We start from the raw sequence: 18,834 nt of genomic DNA on the forward strand, positions 1-18,834 counted from the left end.
TGATTTACATTTTGAAAATAATGAGTCTATCTTCCCAAGCAATACCAGGCCCCTTAAATCTTATAACCACAATCTCTACCTGGATAATCATTTTTTTAACAAAATGTTTTAACTCTCCTCCATTATTTTTTAAATACTTATTTAGATTCACCAACATATCGAGAAATGCCTTTGCTAGTAATGTTTGCAGTATTCCATTCCTTCGTCTTCTAAGTAAAATAACCTTATCAAAGCGCATTTCTTCAGCAGTCCTTCCACTGAGGGTTGTAAGTGACAAACTCTTTCTGTATTATATGAAAACATCTCTCATTCATTTCTGAATGACAGTTTTGCTGAATGTAAAGTTCTAGGTTGAAACTTATTTCCTCAACTAACTCGAGAATAGCCTACTGTCTCTCCTGGCTTCTACTGTTGCTCACGAAAAGTCTGTTTTATATCTAGCTAGAGTGTATCTGGGAACTTCCCTGATGGCTCAGACAGTAAAGAATTGCCTGCAAGGCAGGAGACACAGGTTCAATCCTTGGATTGGGAAGATCCCCTGAAGGAGGAAATGGTAACCGACTACAGTATTCTTGCCTAGAGAATTCCATGGACAGGAGTCTAGCGGATTACAGTCCAAGGGGTTGCAAAGAGTCAGACACAACTGAGTGATTCATTCTCTCTCTCACACACACAATGTACCTGTCAGTAATCTATGGACACCTTTTCATATTTTTAAATTCTATTACATCACAATGTGTATATTGATTCACAAACTGTGAATTTGATTTTATTCAGCCTTGATGTATTTCTTTAATCAACATAATCAAGCCTTTCTCCAAAACTGTTAGCAATTATCTTTTCTAAATCCCCCCATCTCCACTAGTCCCTTCTGAAAGTGATTGTCTCATTTCTTCTTTTCATATTTTCTGCTCACTTTCTGCTTCACTGTGAATGATTCTCTCAGATGCATCCAGCAATCCACCGTCTTTTTATTTGTCCTTCTGTTTAACACATTAAGTCAGCAGTCCCCAACCTCCTGGCATCAGGGACCAATTTTGTGGAAGACAATTCTTCCACAGACTGGGGCTGGTGGGAGGGATGGAGAGAGATGGCTTTCAAGCAATTGTGCACGTTACTCCTAATCCAAACGCACCACTGATCTGACAGGAGGTATGGGTCAGCCTGGACGCTGGGGACCCCTGCACTGAGTATGAGTTTTGTTTTGAATTTTCAATGGCTTTCAAATTTGTACTGTTTTATTTTGCTTCTTTTCTGGCTGTTCCTATTTATTATAGTCTAGTCCTTCATCTTTCTCACTAAATAACTTGAAATTTATTCAGTAGTACCTAATTGTTCAATTATTTTCAGCTCTAAGGTACATTTGTACTCCAACTGCCTACATTTTATGACTTTTCCTCATTTGCTCTCCTGTGTAGTTTACAAATTTGGGGAGGTTATGGGCTCACTTTCAGTAGAAAATATTTATTTTGTGAAGCCCTGTGTGCCATATCTTGTTTGGTTTCATGTCCACCCCTAGAAATGTAAATGACCCTAGACCAGTTCTATAAATTTCTCAAATTGGAATTCCCAAAGCACAAAGACTTATCTTTTGCTTTCAATTCATGTATTTGTACTCCTAATATGATTGTGGCCTCAATTTCTCATTGATAGTTTTCTCCTGCACTACCTTTCCCAATCCAAGATATGGAACATATATCAAGATTTCCTATTCCAAAATTATTAAGCAAAATTTTCCCAGTCTTCTTCTCAGGGACTGAGGCAGGTTATTAAAGCTTCAGCTTTTTGCAGGAGGGTGGATTTACACGCTCCCCTGAAGCCATGCCTCCTGGTCCTGGTGGAATCCCAGAATCTAGAGACTTGACTTTGATATGTGGTATGCAAGTATGTATAAAGAAACAAATAACAACTGTAACTCAATACCTGATATTAATAGAATATATACTATTTTAGTACTTTTACCCAATATTTCTGTATGTCAGTATTGGGGGGGCTAGTGTCAGCTGATTTAGCATTATTAGTGTAAATCCCGATGGTTTAGCAAGTAAAGAATCTGCCTGCAATGCACGAGATGCAGGTTTGATCTCTGAGTTGGGAAGGTCCCTGGAGGAGGAAACAGCAACCCACTCCTGTATTGTTGCCTGGGAAAATCCCAAGAACAAAGGAGCCTGATGGACTACAGTCCACAGAGTCACAAAGAGCCTGACACGACTGAGCACACACACATGCACTAAAAATCCTAAGCAAGCAAATAAGACCTACTCAGGGTAGTGGTGAGTACACAACAGACATCCAGGCGTCAAGCCTCCTCGCCAGTGACTGAGCTATTTCAGCTGTGTTGCTGGAAATCCCAAGTCACAAATAACAACTTACTTAGGATAGTGTTCAGGACACAATAGGCACCCAAATGCCAGTCCTCTCTCCAATGAATTCTGGCCCTAAGATGCCAGTTCCCACCTTATTCCTAACTTGCAGGGCTCACAGACCTGTTACAAATACAAAAACCAAGACAGCTAACCCACCAAACTGTACTGTGACATCAGTGCGGCAAGTGCATCAGACCACAGCAGAAGAGAAGCGAAACCCAACGGGCCTCCCGAGTTCCAGTCCAGCACAGCCCTCAGGCCACAGAAATTCACTTTCATTCTCCATTAAGCCAAAATTGCCTCCTCAAGTTTGCCCTCCGTTGTTCAGTTAGGTTATAACTCAGATGACTCAGGTGACTTTGGCTGACGATTCTAGTCTTTCAGAATGAACAGTTTTCTGATCCTTTAGGAATCGGGATACACAATGACTTTCCAGGACTGACTTCCAAAACTGTCTTTTAATATGAGAATGAAACATGTAATATGTTTCCAATATGCATCTACATTTAAACTTGAACAACTGGGGAAATAAGTCCTAAAACTGCTATTCTGCCCTGTAACTCAGCCTAGGCTACCTATTTGAAACACTCTTATTACTAACCTTCTTAAATCTAAAGAGGAATTAAGAAGAAAATTAAAATTTCTTTTAAAAAATAATTTCCCTTTTTCTTACTCAAATCAGATATAATGCGCATATAACATTTTCATTAACATTTTACTGAAGCTGTCCTAGTGCACGCATTTGTATGTGTTTTGTGCGTTTAGTCGCTCAGTCGTGCCCAACTCTTTGTGATCCCATGGACTGTAGCCTGCCAGTCTCACAGTCCATGGAATTCTCCAGGCAAGAATACTTGAGTGGGTTACCATTTCCTTCTCCAGGGGGTCTTCCTGACCCAGGGATCTCAAGTCTCTTATGTCTCCTGCACTGGCAGGCAGATTCTTTACTGAGCCACCAGGGAAGAGCTACAGGAAGAAACTGCTACACCTAAATACCACCCACGGCTTTTAGGCTTAAAAACGCTTGCTCTCAGGCTTGCTCATCTGACTCAAATATTTCAAATCAATCTTGATTATACAACTGGAGTCAGGCACTACACCAGTTGTCCTGTGTACTTCTGTGTTACTCCTGGGCAGAACTGTGGCTACAGGCCAGATCCGAATCTGGTCATCCGTGCCACAGCAGTCACAGGAGTCAGCCCCAGGTCAGAACTGTCTGTTGAGATTTTCAGATCAGACACTGAGATTTCATACTAGCTCAGTCCTGCACACCAAAAAAAAAAAAAAAAAAAATCATCTATCTAGGTTATAAGTTACAAGGCATGAATGTTCAGCTTACCCCAGGTCTTCCTGAAATGTGATAACAAGCCTACTTTGTCAGCTATGGTTTTCAACTCATGCATGTACCAAACAAGAAGCAACAGGTTATACCATGGGACTAAAAGCTTAAGTATCCACGGTGAGGACACTAGTACAGTTTCAGGGATCTCAAAAATACGAAAATTTTTATATGCAGTTGTGGCATTAGAAAAAACAAAAAAGGTGATAAAGACTCATGTTCCTTTAGGAACTAAAATGCACCTCACGAGTTTCATGGCACAGATAGCACCACTTCTCCGAGCCACTGAAAGCTCAGACTTGACAGATTAGCCAAGTAACCTACCTGAGAGCAGACCTTCCATAAATCGTTAAAATCCACATTCCTCTTTACAGGAACAGCACCAGCTGAAGAATCCCTCCTCCTCAATTTTAGATCAACCTAGATCAGTCCTTCCCACAGTCCCTGGCCCATCACGTTTATGGCAATACCTTTATGATGCCTTTTCTGTGCCCATATGGAAGGTCTTGGATGAATTAGCTCAGGCACTAGCGAGGAGACTTGACACCTCTTGTGTACTGACCACTAACTGCCCTGAGTATGTCATATTCGCTTGCTTAGGATTTTCAGTGCATGTGTGTGTGCTCAGTCGTGTCACGCTTTGTGACTCTGTGGATTGTAGCCCACCAGGCTCTTTTGTCCTTGGGATTTTCCAGGCAAGAATCCTGGAGTGGGTTGCTGTTTCCTCCTCCAGGGGACCTTCCCAACCCAGGGATCAAACCTGCGTCTCCTGCACTGCTGGCATATTCTTTACTTGCTCAGCCATCGAGATTTACAGTAATAATGCTCAATCAGCTGACACTAGCTCCACCTAATCTTAGCTAGTATCTTTTTTCTACAACCATGACTTCCATGTCGTGACTTCATTTCTAGAATGAAGCTTAATTTTCCCTGATCGTAATCTGTTTCACTGGAAGTCATTCATTCTCTCATCACCTCCCCGCCATCTTTTGTTGCTATTCAGTGGCTAAATAGTGTCTGATTCTTTGCGACCCCATGAACAGCAGCACACGCCAGGATTCCCTGTCCTTCACTATCTCCCAGAGGTTGCTCAAACTCATGTCCATTGAGTTGGTGATGTTATCCAACCATCTCATCCTCTGTCGTCCCCTTCTTCTGCCCTGAATCTTTCCCAGCATCAGGGTCTTTTCCGATGAGCTGGCTTTTCTCATCAGGTGGCCAAAGTATTGTCACTTGTTAGGCCCTGACATAAGATCTCAAGAACATCCCTTCACAAGATCAACCCAAGCATGACATTCGATTACCCTCTCTCTGCCCCAACTGCAGCTTCCAGATCAACCTATCACCTTTGCTGAGGAGCTGGGCATCTGATCAGCTGGCGTTTCGTCCCATTCTCTGTCACCATCCTGGTACCTACATGTCCACCCTGATGACCTTTACAGTTCTATGACCCCTATTTCAACTACTTTCACCTTTAAGTCAGTCCAACATATGATTTAAATGACTACATCATCAAGAACTGCTCCAACTCCAAAAGCTTAATTTCAGCCTTTGACAACAACTTCTTATCTTCACAATTTCCACAATTTCCTTTTAAGTCATCAACCTGCTCTACTTTCCCTCTAGTCCCTAGAATCCTTGCACCTTCCTTTGCTTACCTGGTACTCCATTACAATTTTACAATTTCAGCTGCTTTGCCATTTTATGTTTTCTCTTCCCTTTGTGTGTCATACCCGTTTAATTACATCTTCAATCCTGAATCAAGCCAACACTGTTTTCTCTTGCTCTTGTTCCCTCCCAGTACTGAGGATTAAGGAAGAAACTCATATAACTGTACCAAACAGGTCCCTTATAAGGATTTATTATCTCTGCAATCCCTGAAACATACCCCCATGTCTTTCTCTTCCACAGAACTCCTTCCTGACTCTTCCGTCACAGAGAAAGAAGCCTCTCTTCTCTATTGGGTCTACTATGTCCTAGACACTATATACATATACTTCTGACTTCTATGGGACTAGCAACATCTCCATTCTTTCAATCTTTAAATGCTTTCTCTGTCAACTCCCTTCTCTGACTAACAAGCATGCTCAAGCTTCTAAAACCCTAGAGAAAAAAAAAAAGCACTGAATATCTTTTCCTCCATCTAGCCTTGCTCCTTAAACTATCACTTCATTTCTCTGCTCTACTTCACCATCAAACTTTTGAAAGACATGCTGAATTTGCTGTCTCTAATCTCTGATCTTTTAATTTCTCAATTCCTGCAATCTGTCTCCCCACCACAACCGAACTTTGCAAATGATATTCTACCACCAAAACCAACGCCATTTCTCAACCGCACCATGTATCCCTTTAGCTCTTCATTTCCTATCCTGTTCCCTTAAAAAGCTAATGTTCCCCAGGATTTTAGTTCTGGCTTTTCTTTACAGATATCTTTTCAATGGAAAATCTTATCAATTCTTATCTTTCAATTACCACAGAAGTGTTGCGGTTTCTAAATGTTTTTTTTTTTCTAGCCCTTTCTTCTTTCCTAAATTCCAAAGAGGTACTCCCAACTGTTTCCTGAGCTCCTATATTCAGATACCTACAGGAATACTCAAAAGAAACATATTTAATCACTCCTCACACTATGCACCAATATATGTGCTTCTCTCACTCCATTCCCTTTCAATTTAAAATATTACCAGCCACTCAACTGTCAAAATTAGAAAGCCATCTCTCTTCTTTAATTTTCAACATCTAATCAGATACCAATGCTTATCGTTTTAGGATGGCTTACGAAATGTTTTGCAAATAGTCTAATCTTTACCGTCTACTTACTCTGGTTGAATCTCTGCTTCTCTTGCTGGATACCTTCCCTGATCTCCAGTCCACTTTTCCTATTAGCTGTTACTGTTATCTTTCTAAATCACTGATCTGATCAAGTCACTCTCTGCTTAAAGTTCTTTAATTGTTCTCCTCTCCTTCAGAATCAGGTATTAACCTTTCTTTAGTCTTATATCCTTCTTGTTCCTCCCAAGTACCTGAGACCATTTAGCTAGCTATCCTCTGTTTTCCTACAGAACTGTGCTTCCACTCAGGAGATGAAGTTTGCCTGAACTACTACTATTCCCAAGGCGTAACACTTAAAACATTTCAAGGCAATAAAGAGATGTCTAATCACAGTATAAAAACCCACTCATTTTCCAAAGTACTTAAGATTCTTGAATATATAGTCAGACTTGTATCCAGAAGCTAACTTACCACTAAATATATTCAATATTCTATATAATCAAAACAGAAACAATACGAATTCCACAAGAACAAAGCACATGCACAGTCAGCACAAGTTGCAGAAATAATCTCATTTGTGTGACAGGCATTAGTTAAAACTAACCTGCCAGTGCTGGGTGACAGCATTCCACACTCCCACTTTCCCTGTGTGACTCGTGGCCACCAACTGGTTACCAATAAAGAAGAGAGCGTCGACAGGAACGCCAAGGCTGAACACTCCTTAAATGATGATAAAACAGAGAGGTTAATCAATCACCATCTTTCCATCAATCAAAACTCAGTCTAAAAACATCTTAAAGGTATCTCATTTCTACAAATTATGTGCCAGACATTTTGGGAACCAGAAATAAGAAACTTTAATTAAGCTCTTAAACAGCACGTAAAAGTTTGCCCCAAGTAATCTCACTCTGATTGAACAGCTTGATATCTGAAGCTGTGGCTCCCAAACCTAGCTGGTGTTGTTCAGTACAACCCCATGGGTTGCAGCACGCCAGGTTTCCCTGTCCTTCACCATCTCCCAGAGCTTGCAAAAGCTCATGTCCATTGAGTCAGTGATGCCATCCACCCATCTCATCATCTGTCACCCCCTTCTCCTGCCTTCAATCTTTCCCAGCATCAGGGTCTTTTCTAATGAGTTGGCTCTTCACACCAAGTGGCCAAAGTAATGGAGCTTTAGTATCAGTCCTTCCAGTGAGTATTCAGGGTTGATTTCCCTTAGGATTGACTGGTTTGATCTCCTTGCTGTCCAAGAGACTCTCAAGAGTCTTCTCCAGCACCACAGTTCAAAGGCATCAATTCTTTGGTGCTCGGCCATTTTATTGTCCAGCTTTCACATCCATACATGACTACTGGAAAAATCATAGCTGACCATCAAAACAACTGGGTAGATTTAAAGTGAACATAATAAAATAGCAAGGATCCTGGGATTCATGCTAGACCCACTAAATGAGGAAACCCACTGCCTTTGTATAAAATCCATAGAAGCTTTAGCTGCAGCCTACTCACAGACCTGATATTTGAGAATCACTGATCTGAAGACACAGACTTGGCAACCCAACTATCTACAATGTATCTAGAAATCTGAAAATAAGCAAACAAGAAAAATGAAACAGCAAGTAGTCATGCTGTGTGCAAAGTAAACATTCAGGCCTTTATCAGAGCTTATTTTAAACCTCTCATCTGCCAATATTGCAGATTTCAATTTAATTGACTCCAACTACACTATACTAGGCCATGTGATTAAAATACATGAAATGATGGATAACAACAAGGATTTACTATATAGCACAAGGAACTATATTCAATATCTTGGCAGTAACTTGTAATGGAAAATAATCAAAAACAAAAAAACAGAGAGAGGACTGCCCCAGCAGTCCAGTGGCTAAGAATCCACGTGCCAGTGCAGGGCATATAGGCTGGATCACTGGTCCGGGAGGATTCAACATGCCGGAGCAACTAAACCATGCACCGCAACTACTGAGCCCAACCACCTGAGAGCCCATGCTCTGCAACAAGAGAAATCAGCAAAAATGAGAAGCCCACGCATCACAGGTAAAAGCAGCCCCTGCTCACTGCAGCTAGAGGAAGGCTGCATGCAGCAACAAAGACCCAGCACAGCCAAAACTAATGTTTTTAGAAGAATATATACATATTATCTATCTCCGAAGTACTCTGCTGTACAATTGAAGCTAACATAATACGGTAAATCAACTATACTTCAATAAAAAAGCAAATAAATATGAGAAAATAATATCTTACTAGGTACTTGTGATTTACAAGAGAGAAAAAAGAAACCCACAACCAATTATAACATAATGCAACAAAAGGATGCATACAGTAATAACAAGAAGAATAAAAGAGAGTTTCTAGGAAAAAAGTTTTCAGAATCTTTCTTAGAAAAGAAAGCCTCTGAGTTGGGTTTTTAAAAAGGTGAAAACAAGTTCCTCAAATTGGGGGATTTGGACTGGATAAGCCCAGGGAATCTGAGAAAGGGGGAGAGAAGATACAGGTGAGGAAGGACCTTGTAAGCAGAGCTCACATTAATAGCAAAAGAGCTACAACTGCCCCGGCTAACCCTGGTCTCCTACGTGCGGCACTGCACAGCCGTCTCTCTTTAGCCAAGCACTACACCTGCAGTCAGGAAGATTAGGTATTGGAATCCTGGCTCTGAAAGTACCTTTGCCACTTTTCGGGTTACTTATCTGATCGATAAAACAGGGTCTATGCTCAATGTCTCAAGGCTTACTTTTACCTTAAAAATGCTATAATCCAATTTTGACATTTAAATAGTATTATCTTAATTATTTGAAAAGCATCTTATGAAAAGTATCTTTTTATCTAACCACAAGTCTCATTATAGAATAAGTCTAAATAAGTCTCATTATAGAATACCATTTTATGTGGATCTTTAGCTGTTTCAGGTATCAGATTTTTTTTATTTTTAAAAAGGTAACTAATATGTGACAACAAGAAAAATTTTCTCAGCATCTAGCTGAGAAAAACAAAGATTCACAAGGCTTTGAAGAACTCATGGGAAGAAACAAAACAATTTATGTAACTGCAATTTGTTAAAAGCATAAGCCAGAAAAGGTAACTGATTTCTTTTGAATTTTATATCAATGAGGGGTATTTCTCTTTCTGTTCAGAACTGTACTACATATGAGACCAGGCCAGTGGCAGTAAACAACACCTTGAAAATTCTCAACCAATCTTGAAAAAGCTAGGCATCTCGCAAGGATTAAAAATGATATAAACTTGACAAAAAAGAAAAACAAATCCGGAAAGTATGGCCAGGAATGTCCTCCATATACACATCTTAACTTTTATGTACTTATAAATACATATTTATACACATGAATAGATGACCTCAGCCCAAACTGTCAACCAGAAAAACCAGAGCAAAACAAAATAAAGTCTGCACACAAAGCTAAGCTCTTTCATCAAAACTGGTTGAGAAACAAACTTGCCACTTCAAAGCACAGTGTAATCATTTCACATGCAATTTCAGGGATTCTCATGTATTAGTATTTTAATTTTGATGCCAGACAATTTTTCAGAACATGTTAAGATACCTATATTCAGTAATACAGGCTATGTGAAAGGTAGAAATAAAAACTGGAAAACTAACAAACACTGATTACTTGACAGAAGAGTGAGATTCTGGGAAATCAAGGAAGACATTCTGAACAATCTCAAGAAATTTAGTGTCACCCCTTACCCTTTCTTAGACTCAACAATCCTGACTACTATCCACAAAGACGACACTGTGAATGATGACAAGTTCCTGTCTTAAGGGAGCCTCCTGGTAAAACACTGCTTATAGCAGCAATCCAGCAGTACTGTCTGATACAAGTGATAATGAAGGAATTCAGCCTCTAAGGGAGCTCTATCACGGATACACCAGCTCTCTAGTTTTCTCTGGATGGTTTTGTCAAGTTCTGAAGAATATTTGTAATAACAAATCATCTCTTTTACAGGGTGTGAACAAATTACTATGTATTATCTCATTAAGTAGCTAGCAAGTCAGCCTTTCGGGGGGAAAAAAAAAAGGCAAGGCATAAAATCTTCACTTATTGGCATGTTACAAGTGGCAACTTGTAAAAATAAACAAAAATCACAATTAATCTCCTTTCTATATAATTACAAGTATAATTTCAAAACATTTTAAGTTTTTTCCCTAAAGTTTTAAGGAGGACTTTCACTACCAGTCATGATAAATACATGACATCAGACTATTTCTCACTATAAACAACAGTAACAAAAGACTGGCCAAAATACAGGAGACAACTGTTTTCAGACATTGGCCAACAGGCAGCAGGAGACTTGAAAGCCAGTAAATACACAAGATAAGCCCCAGGATCAAACTGGCTTTCTGTATAAGCCTTCCTGACAACAGGGAGGTGAAACCCAAGGGAAAACCAAACGACAATTTTTCTCAACTGAGAAAGCTGAGATCAGAGGCCAGAGCTGTAGAGGAAGCTAGAATTTATGAATAAGATATAAGAAAGAAGGGAAACGCACCATGGTAGGTGTGGGGATGGCATAGAATTTTAGAGGGGTTTCCCTACGCCTTGGCTGAGGCCAGGCTGCACCTGGGCTGGCCTAAGAATCCACAAGGAATAAAAAAGAGAGGCTGCAGCAGGCCTGGGAGCTGAGTGGAGATAGCAGAGGTGACTTGTGGGTGAATTCAGTAGTTCCAGCTCAATAAGTGTGAAGACTCTCTCACTCTTCAGGCATTCTGTTAAGATTCCAAAATGACAATACTTAACATACCCTGAGTAGGAGCCATGCCCTAAAATAAAATATAAAGCTAAGAAAGACTACCTGTCCTTGACAAAGCAAACAAACAAGCCTAGCAGAATAAACATCCTCTGGTAATTTAACTGCCTGCTGGAACAAAACTCATATCTTAAAAGAAGACAGCACTATTAACCCATACTCCCTACATAATGGATCATGCAATGCCCAACATATGTCACAAGTTCCTAGACATGTGAAAAAGCAGGAAAATGTAACTCAAAACAAATCAGATGATTCAGATAATAGATTTAGCAGACAAAAACTAGTAAAACAGCTATAATGAGTATGTTGAGTTTAATTAAAAAACGGGACATAGTGAGTGAACAGACTAGAAAAATCTCAGCAGAAAACAAACTAAAATAAAAATTTAAAAAGGCAATCTTAGAGCTGAAAAGGCCAACATTTCAAATAAAAAACTTATCATATGGGCTCCACTACAGACTAAATGAATACCACAGCAAAACGGCAAAAGACAGTAAGATACTAATCTAAACTGAAGGATGGGGAGAAAAGACACTGGGAAAAAAACTGGTGCTCCAAAGGTCTCTGAAGTGAAGTGAAGTTGCTCAGTCGTGTCAGACTCTGCGACCCCATGGACTGTAGCTCCTCTGTCCATGTGATTTTCCAGGCAAGAGTGCTGGAGTGGATTGCCATTTCCTTCTCCAGGAGATCTTCCCAACCCAGTGATCGAACCCAGGTCTCCCTCATTGCAGGCAGACACTACCGTCTGAGCCACCACGGAAGCCCAGTGGTCTCTAGGCAAATATAAAGTGGCCTAACATGAAACTGAATCTCAAAAAGAGGAAGAGAGAAGAGGGAATGAGGGAGGAATAATAGGGAAAGAGAAATGGGCGAGGGAAAGTGGGGGAGGCGGACAGAAGCCTCCTCCCTCAATGGTGTCAACCCAAAATGTCTCCAGACATTCCCACAGGCCCCGGAGGGACATTATCCCTGGTTGCAAACTACTAATCCAATCTATGCAAAGATTAGATCTACATAATCTAATCTATTACAAATCAGTAAGAGGATGACAATCTCATAAAAAAAGGGTAATGATTTTTAAAAGACATGTCTCAAAAGAAATAGTACAAATGGTCAATAAGGACATGAAAAGATGTTTAATACCATTAGTCATTAGGGAAATACAATTAAACCCAACATTAAAATCACTGTATATCCACTGAAGTGAAGTCACTCAGTCGTGTCCAACTCTTTGTGACCCCATGGACTGTAGCCCGCCAGGCTCCTCTGTCCATGGGATTCTCCAGGCAAGAATACTGGAGTGGGTTACCATTTCCTTCTCCAGGGCATCTTCCCCACCCAGGGATCAAACCCAGGTCTCCCACATTGGAGGCAGACGCTTTAACCTCTGAGACACCAGGGAAGCCCATATGTCCACTAGAATGGATCAAATTAAGACAATGTCTCAAATTAAGACAATAAAAAAGTGTTGGAAAAGGTATGGAGCAACCAGAACTCTAACATAAAATAATAAAAAATAAAAAGTCACTCAGTTGTGTCCGACTCTACGACCCCATGGACTGTAGCCTACCAGGCTCTTCCGTCCATGGGATCTTCCAGGCAAGAATACTGGAGTCGGGTGCCATTTCCTTCTCCAGGGGATCTTCTCGACCCAGGGATTGAACCCAGGTCTCCCGTATTGTAGGCAGACGCTTTTCCATCTGAGCCACCAGGGAAGTCCTAACATACTGCTATACAAATGTAAAACGACTTAACCACGTGCAAGACACTTGTATATTTTCTCATAATATTAAGCATACACTTTTCATACATCCCAGAAATTCCACACCTAGATATTTAATTTATAAAATGTCCATAAAAAGAGTTCTACTTAAATGTTTATGGTAGCTTTATTCTTAGCATCCCCAAATTGAAAGTAAACCAAATGTCTATCAACAGATGAATAGAGAAACAAATTCTGGCATATTAATTCAATGGAATACTACTCGGCAATAAAAAGGGATGCACCACTAAAACACTCAACAACATGATGAATCTCAAAAGCATTACATTGAATGAAAGAAGCCAGACACCAAAGACGCACTACATAATTTCACTCATATGAAGTTACATTACAGACAAAAGAAATCTAATCCATGCTGACAAAAAGCCTAAACTGCTGTGTAAACACTGGGGTTTCTGCTGAATATCTGCTTTCCTTTCAAGAATCTGGAGTCTTGGTACAGGCTAGGCAGAGGGTACTTCAGTGACCAACCTCTAGTAATAAACTTGGGTACTAAGTCTCTAACGAACTTCCCTGAGACATCTCACAGTTCAGTTCAGTTCAGTTCAGTTCAGTTGCTCAGTTGTGTCTGACTCTTTGCGACCCCATGAATCGCAGCATGCCAGGCCTCCCTGTTCATCACCATCTCCCAGAGTTCACTCAGACTCACGTCCATTGAGTCCGTCATGCCATCTAGCCATCTCATCCTCGGTTGTCCCCTTCTCCTCCTGCCCCCAATCCCTCCCAGCATCAGAGTCTTTTCCAATGAGTCAACTCTTCTCATGAGGTGGCCAAAGTACTGGAGTTTCAGCTTCAGCATCATTCCTTCCAAAGAAATCCCAGGGCTGATCTCCTTGCAGTCTAAGGGATTCTCAAGAGTCTTCTCCAACACCACAGTTCAAAAGCATCAATTCTTCAGCACTCTGCCTTCTTCACAGTCCAACTCTCACATCCATACATGACCACTGGAAAAACCATAGCCTTGACTAGACGGACCTTAGTCGGCAAAGCAATGTCTCTGCTTTTGAATATACTATCTAGGTTGGTCATAACTTTTCTTCCAAGGAGTAAGCGTCTTTTAATTTCATGGCTGCAGTCACCATCTGCAGTGATTTTGGAGCCCAAAAAAATAAAGAAGGACACTGTTTCCACTGTTTCCCCATCTATTTGCCATGAAGTCATGGGACCAAATGCCATGATCTTCGTTTTCTGAATGCTGAGCTTCAAGCCAACTTTTTCACTCTCCTCTTTCACTTTCATCAAGAGGCTCTTTAGCTCCTCTTCACTTTCTGCCATAAGGGTAGTGTCATCTGCATATCTGAGGTTATTGATATTTCTCCCAGCAATCTTGATTCCAGCTTGTGCTTCTTCCAGTCCAGCGTTTCTCATGATGTACTCTGTATATAAGTTAAAGAAGCAGGGTGACAATATACAATCCTTGACGTACTCCTTTTCCTATTTGGAACCAGTCTGTTGTTCCATGTCCAGTTCTAACTGTTGCTTCCTGACCTGCATACAGATTTCTCAAGAGGCAGGTTAGGTGGTCTGGTATTCCCATCTCTTTCAGAATTTTCCACAGTTTATTGTGATCCACACACAAAGGCTTTGGCATAGTCAATAAAGCAGAAATAGACATTTTTCTGGAACTCTCTTGCTTTTTCCATGATCCAGCGGATGTTGGCAATTTGATCTCTGGTTCCTCTGCCTTTTCTAAAACCAGCTTGAACATCAGGGAGTTCACGGCTCACGTATTGCTGAAGCCTGGCTTGGAGAATTTTGAGCATTACTTTACTAGCATGTGAGATGAGTGCAATTGTGTGGTAGTTTGAGCATTCTTTTGCATTGCCTTTCTTTGGAATTGGAATGAAGAGACATCTCACAAGTTAGTCACAATTCACTGCTAGAGGAATTTTAAGCAAATACCATTGGAAGGGAACTCCTGAAAGCTTGTACCTGGTTTCCACTGAACTTCTCCCTCTATTTGCCATGAAGTGATGGGACTAGATGCCACCATGGGTCTTTTGTCAATTCTGCTTTGCATGCTTTCACTATAAGACACCATGGCTCCAAGTATCTATATGCTGAGTCCTCTGGGTCCTTCTAGCAAATCACTGAACCTGGGAATATCTTGAGGAACAGACACAGATATAGAGGAATGAAGCCCAAGGACTAAGCCCTGGGGCATGCCAACATTTTGAAATTTGGCAAATAAGGAAGAACTATCAAAAGGAACTGAGAAAAAACAAAGAGCGAGGATAAAAATCAAGACAGTGAAGTGTTCCAGAAGCCAAAGGAAGAAAGTCTTCAAAAGGAAAAGACTAATCAACTATATCAATGACAGTTCTAATCAGATGAAGACTATGAACTAGATCCCAGGATTTAGCAAAGTACATCAAGTGTAAGTACAGATGGAATGAAATTCGACATCTGGGCAGATGCGGTGGTGGGGGCTGGGGAGGATGGAACACCGAGAGAGAAGGGAAGAGACACGGTCTAGAATAAAGATTCCCCAAGCGTGGTCTGGGAATCCTCATGGGTCGGTGGAAACCCTCTGGCAGTCTCAAGTCAAGACTATTTTCATTGCCTTTAAAAATGAAAACCTCTCATTATCTCAAGAAGTACAGACAAGGAGTTTTCCAGAGGCTACATGACGTGAGGTCACCATTGAGACAGCGGCGCCTGCACGTGTATTCTTCAGTTTTCTAGAATGGTTTATGATGGCAGGCTGGGGGTACAGCTAAGTTTCCCAAGACTAACTTAATTTGGCCTAAATACTTCCACTATCTTTAGTAGCTGTCTTCAGTTATAACTGCTGTAATTATTTTAGAATACAAGTTTTCCTTGAGCCTACAAAGAAATATAAGAAAAAGGTACACTTTGTTATTCTGCAATGTTAGTTTTTGAAACGTTATAAAAATCTTTCTCCATTTTAAAATTTTACCTACAACTGTTAAATATTTTATTCTGAAATAAATTTATTTTTAATACATTTTTATTGTACTTAACTTGCCTCAATCCATATAAATCCAACAGAGCTGATAAAGATAAATATGACCTAGCAGAGTTCTTTGATTCATGGAAGGAAGGACTCTAAAGAAACCGGTCAAAATTGCATATAAAAATTTTAAATAACAACTTTCCCCTCAATTTATAGATGTTAATAACTTGCTTTATTGTGCCTAAGCAACAAAACCTTTTTGAACAGGATTATAAAGCCAGTTGTGGGTTCTTTCAGACCAAATACTCGAGAGTTTAAAGAACGATTTTAAATGAAGATAGGAAAACCTTTTGATAAACTGTTACAGAACTTCAAACTAGAAATGAAAAAGTCACTGAACCATCCTCCTGGGTAAGGTATGGCACTGCTCTAGCGAGAGGAGGGCACACCATTGCTAGGAGACTAGGAAAGCCCGGACAAACGGCGATGCTGAATGCCTGTGAGATGAACATCAGTAAAGGAAACCACAATGCTGGCCCTTTCAGTGACACAGTAAATCCTCAAGTTAGACTGGCACAGACAGTAGCTTGTCTGCAGAACTGTATTTCTGTCTTACAAACACACAGATGTAGCTGCACCTCGTGTCCTGTTTCTCCCCCTCTAGTATCAGCCTCAACCAATCATTAAAGATCTTTTATATGAATATTTGATTACAAATACACATGGCATTGGAATATCCAAAGTGTTGAAAACTTACGAATCTCATGCCTTATCCTAGAACATCTGTGTTGATCTTTGCACTAAAGATGCAAAGCAACATTAGGTACAAACAGCACACACCTTAGCATGAATCAAAAGAGTGGCAGTAAACTATACTGGTAGTGATTAAATTCTTCTCTGCCACATTTTCAAGGAAAGAAAACAGATTAACTTAAGAATTTCCTAGATGAAGCAATCTGCCTAAGAAGTTTTACTGACTAAGTCTCAATTTTGAGGGTATGTCTTCTTAACATTCTGTGTGACTAAGTCCTCTCTCTGTGTCGAGCTGAGAGGAAACCAGCTGCTCCTTTCACATGGGACCATTTTCGCTGGACAGGATGACTTAACGACTATGCAATTCAGTTTTGGGTATCTGGTAGACTTCCCCCAAAAAGTGGAACAAAGCAAATCTGTTATTTCAGTGACATAAGCTCAATGCTTCAAGTGAATATCAGGAATCTGGAAAATGTTTTCTGCCAGGTAAGTATGAAAACTTCCTAACATACTGGAGTTCACAGATGTGATCAGTAGTTATAGTAATAAATGTGATTTTTAAAAATGTACTGTACAATGAAAGGTATCAACATTTCAAAGATTTTACATGACTCAGTAAACCAACACTTAACAAATGTATGATGTTATACAAAATTATACAAGGACAAAACGACCCAATCAAAGTACAAAACAGACTGATTTTAATTTAACAGAGTATGATCTATATGAACAGAGTTCATCAATATGATTTCAAAATTTGGGGACAGGTGCAAACAATATTGACAATTATCTAAAAAGATTATATAAAAATGTTTTTTCCAACTATATATCTGTGTGAGGCCAAACTCTTCACCAAGTTCTACCAGAATAACAAATCACACACAGGAGACTGAATGCAGAAATAGCTATCAGAATTCTATTAAACATAAAGGAGGTTTACAAAATGGTAAACCACTGCTACTCTTCCCATTCTGGAGATACAGTTATTTTTTACTAAAATTATTCATGTTACCATGTAATGGGTTTTTATCGTTATTTTTTAAATTAAGTTATCAGAATTGCAGTATTAACTCCTATTCTGGTAAATAGCAGAGTAGATAATACCTACGCAAACAAAAATAATTAACGGTCCTGAATGATTTAAGAAAGTAAAGGAGGCTTAGAGGAGATTGAAAAGCTTGAGAACTTCGGGTCTAGAAGCAACAAGTGGGGAGGACAAAGAAAGTTATTTACCCCACCTTCAGCCCAGTGATATGAAAGAGGTGGAGAGAATGCAGCCACCACTAAATAGGATTCAGGAAGGGCACATTCTTACAGAGCAGTCAAGTCGGGTTTTTTGTCTCTTTACCAGATCATTCCTCTCACACTGAGCAGTCTTACTGTTACTGGACACTGAACAGAAGATGCACCAGCTCTAGCTAACTAACAACTAGTCCAAGTTAATTTTGATATTTATGGGCAATCCCTCTTAAACTTCAGAATATTAAATGCAACAGCATAAACCACATTTTCCTACCAATTTCGCTTCCACTTCCTCCATCTTGGACACTCCATAAGATTATGCTACTCTCTGAAGCAACAGCCACCATTTTGTCCTTGTCTCCGTGTGGACCCCCGACCACTTTTGCATTTAAAGCTACTCGTTCAATAGTCCAATCCAAATATGGGCTTGTAAACACTTGTTGCCATCCTGATGATTCTTTGATTCTGTTGAATATAAACAGACAACATAAATAAGACTCAGCAGTACTTAGCAAAGAGAACATGAATGAATGTACCAAAATAAGTTTAATCACAGCTATTTATCTATGTATTTACTAAAAAATAAAAGACACAGAAACCGCTTAAAAAGAGACTAAAGGTCTATACTCCTCCAAAGAATAATTTAGCAAAGTTCTCCAAACTTTAAAGACTTAGAAACTTAAAAAAAAAAAAGTATTATCTTTCTGCATTTTACACAAAAAAGTGGTACTTTGTCATTATTTGTGAATAGAAATAGTCAACAAAATCAGTTTCAGGAGAATATTTGAATCTATCAGTTACTATGCTTAACTGAGAATCAATTATTTCTTGATACTTCAGATGATAGTTTATTAAGACAAACTAAGATAAGGGAGTGACCTGGTAT

General features: G+C 39.8%; 1 protein-coding gene across 6 annotated transcripts in view; it reads right to left on the reverse strand.

Moving 5' to 3' along the window:
• Window positions 1-18,834, reverse strand: part of KCTD3 (potassium channel tetramerization domain containing 3) — a 67,622-nt gene that overhangs the window by 19,868 nt on the left and 28,920 nt on the right. For all 6 annotated transcript variants that reach the window (XM_040262872.1, XM_040262870.1, XM_040262873.1 and 3 more), the window contains 2 exons: window positions 18,223-18,413; window positions 7,076-7,191 (listed from right to left, as the gene is read on the reverse strand). In XM_040262872.1, coding sequence (XP_040118806.1) covers window positions 7,076-7,191; window positions 18,223-18,413 — 307 coding nt within the window. The remainder of the gene's footprint in view (window positions 1-7,075; window positions 7,192-18,222; window positions 18,414-18,834) is intronic.

This window comes from Oryx dammah, unplaced genomic scaffold (assembly GCF_014754425.2).
Source record: "Oryx dammah isolate SB20612 unplaced genomic scaffold, SCBI_Odam_1.1 HiC_scaffold_21, whole genome shotgun sequence".
Classification (NCBI taxonomy): domain Eukaryota; kingdom Metazoa; phylum Chordata; class Mammalia; order Artiodactyla; family Bovidae; genus Oryx; species Oryx dammah.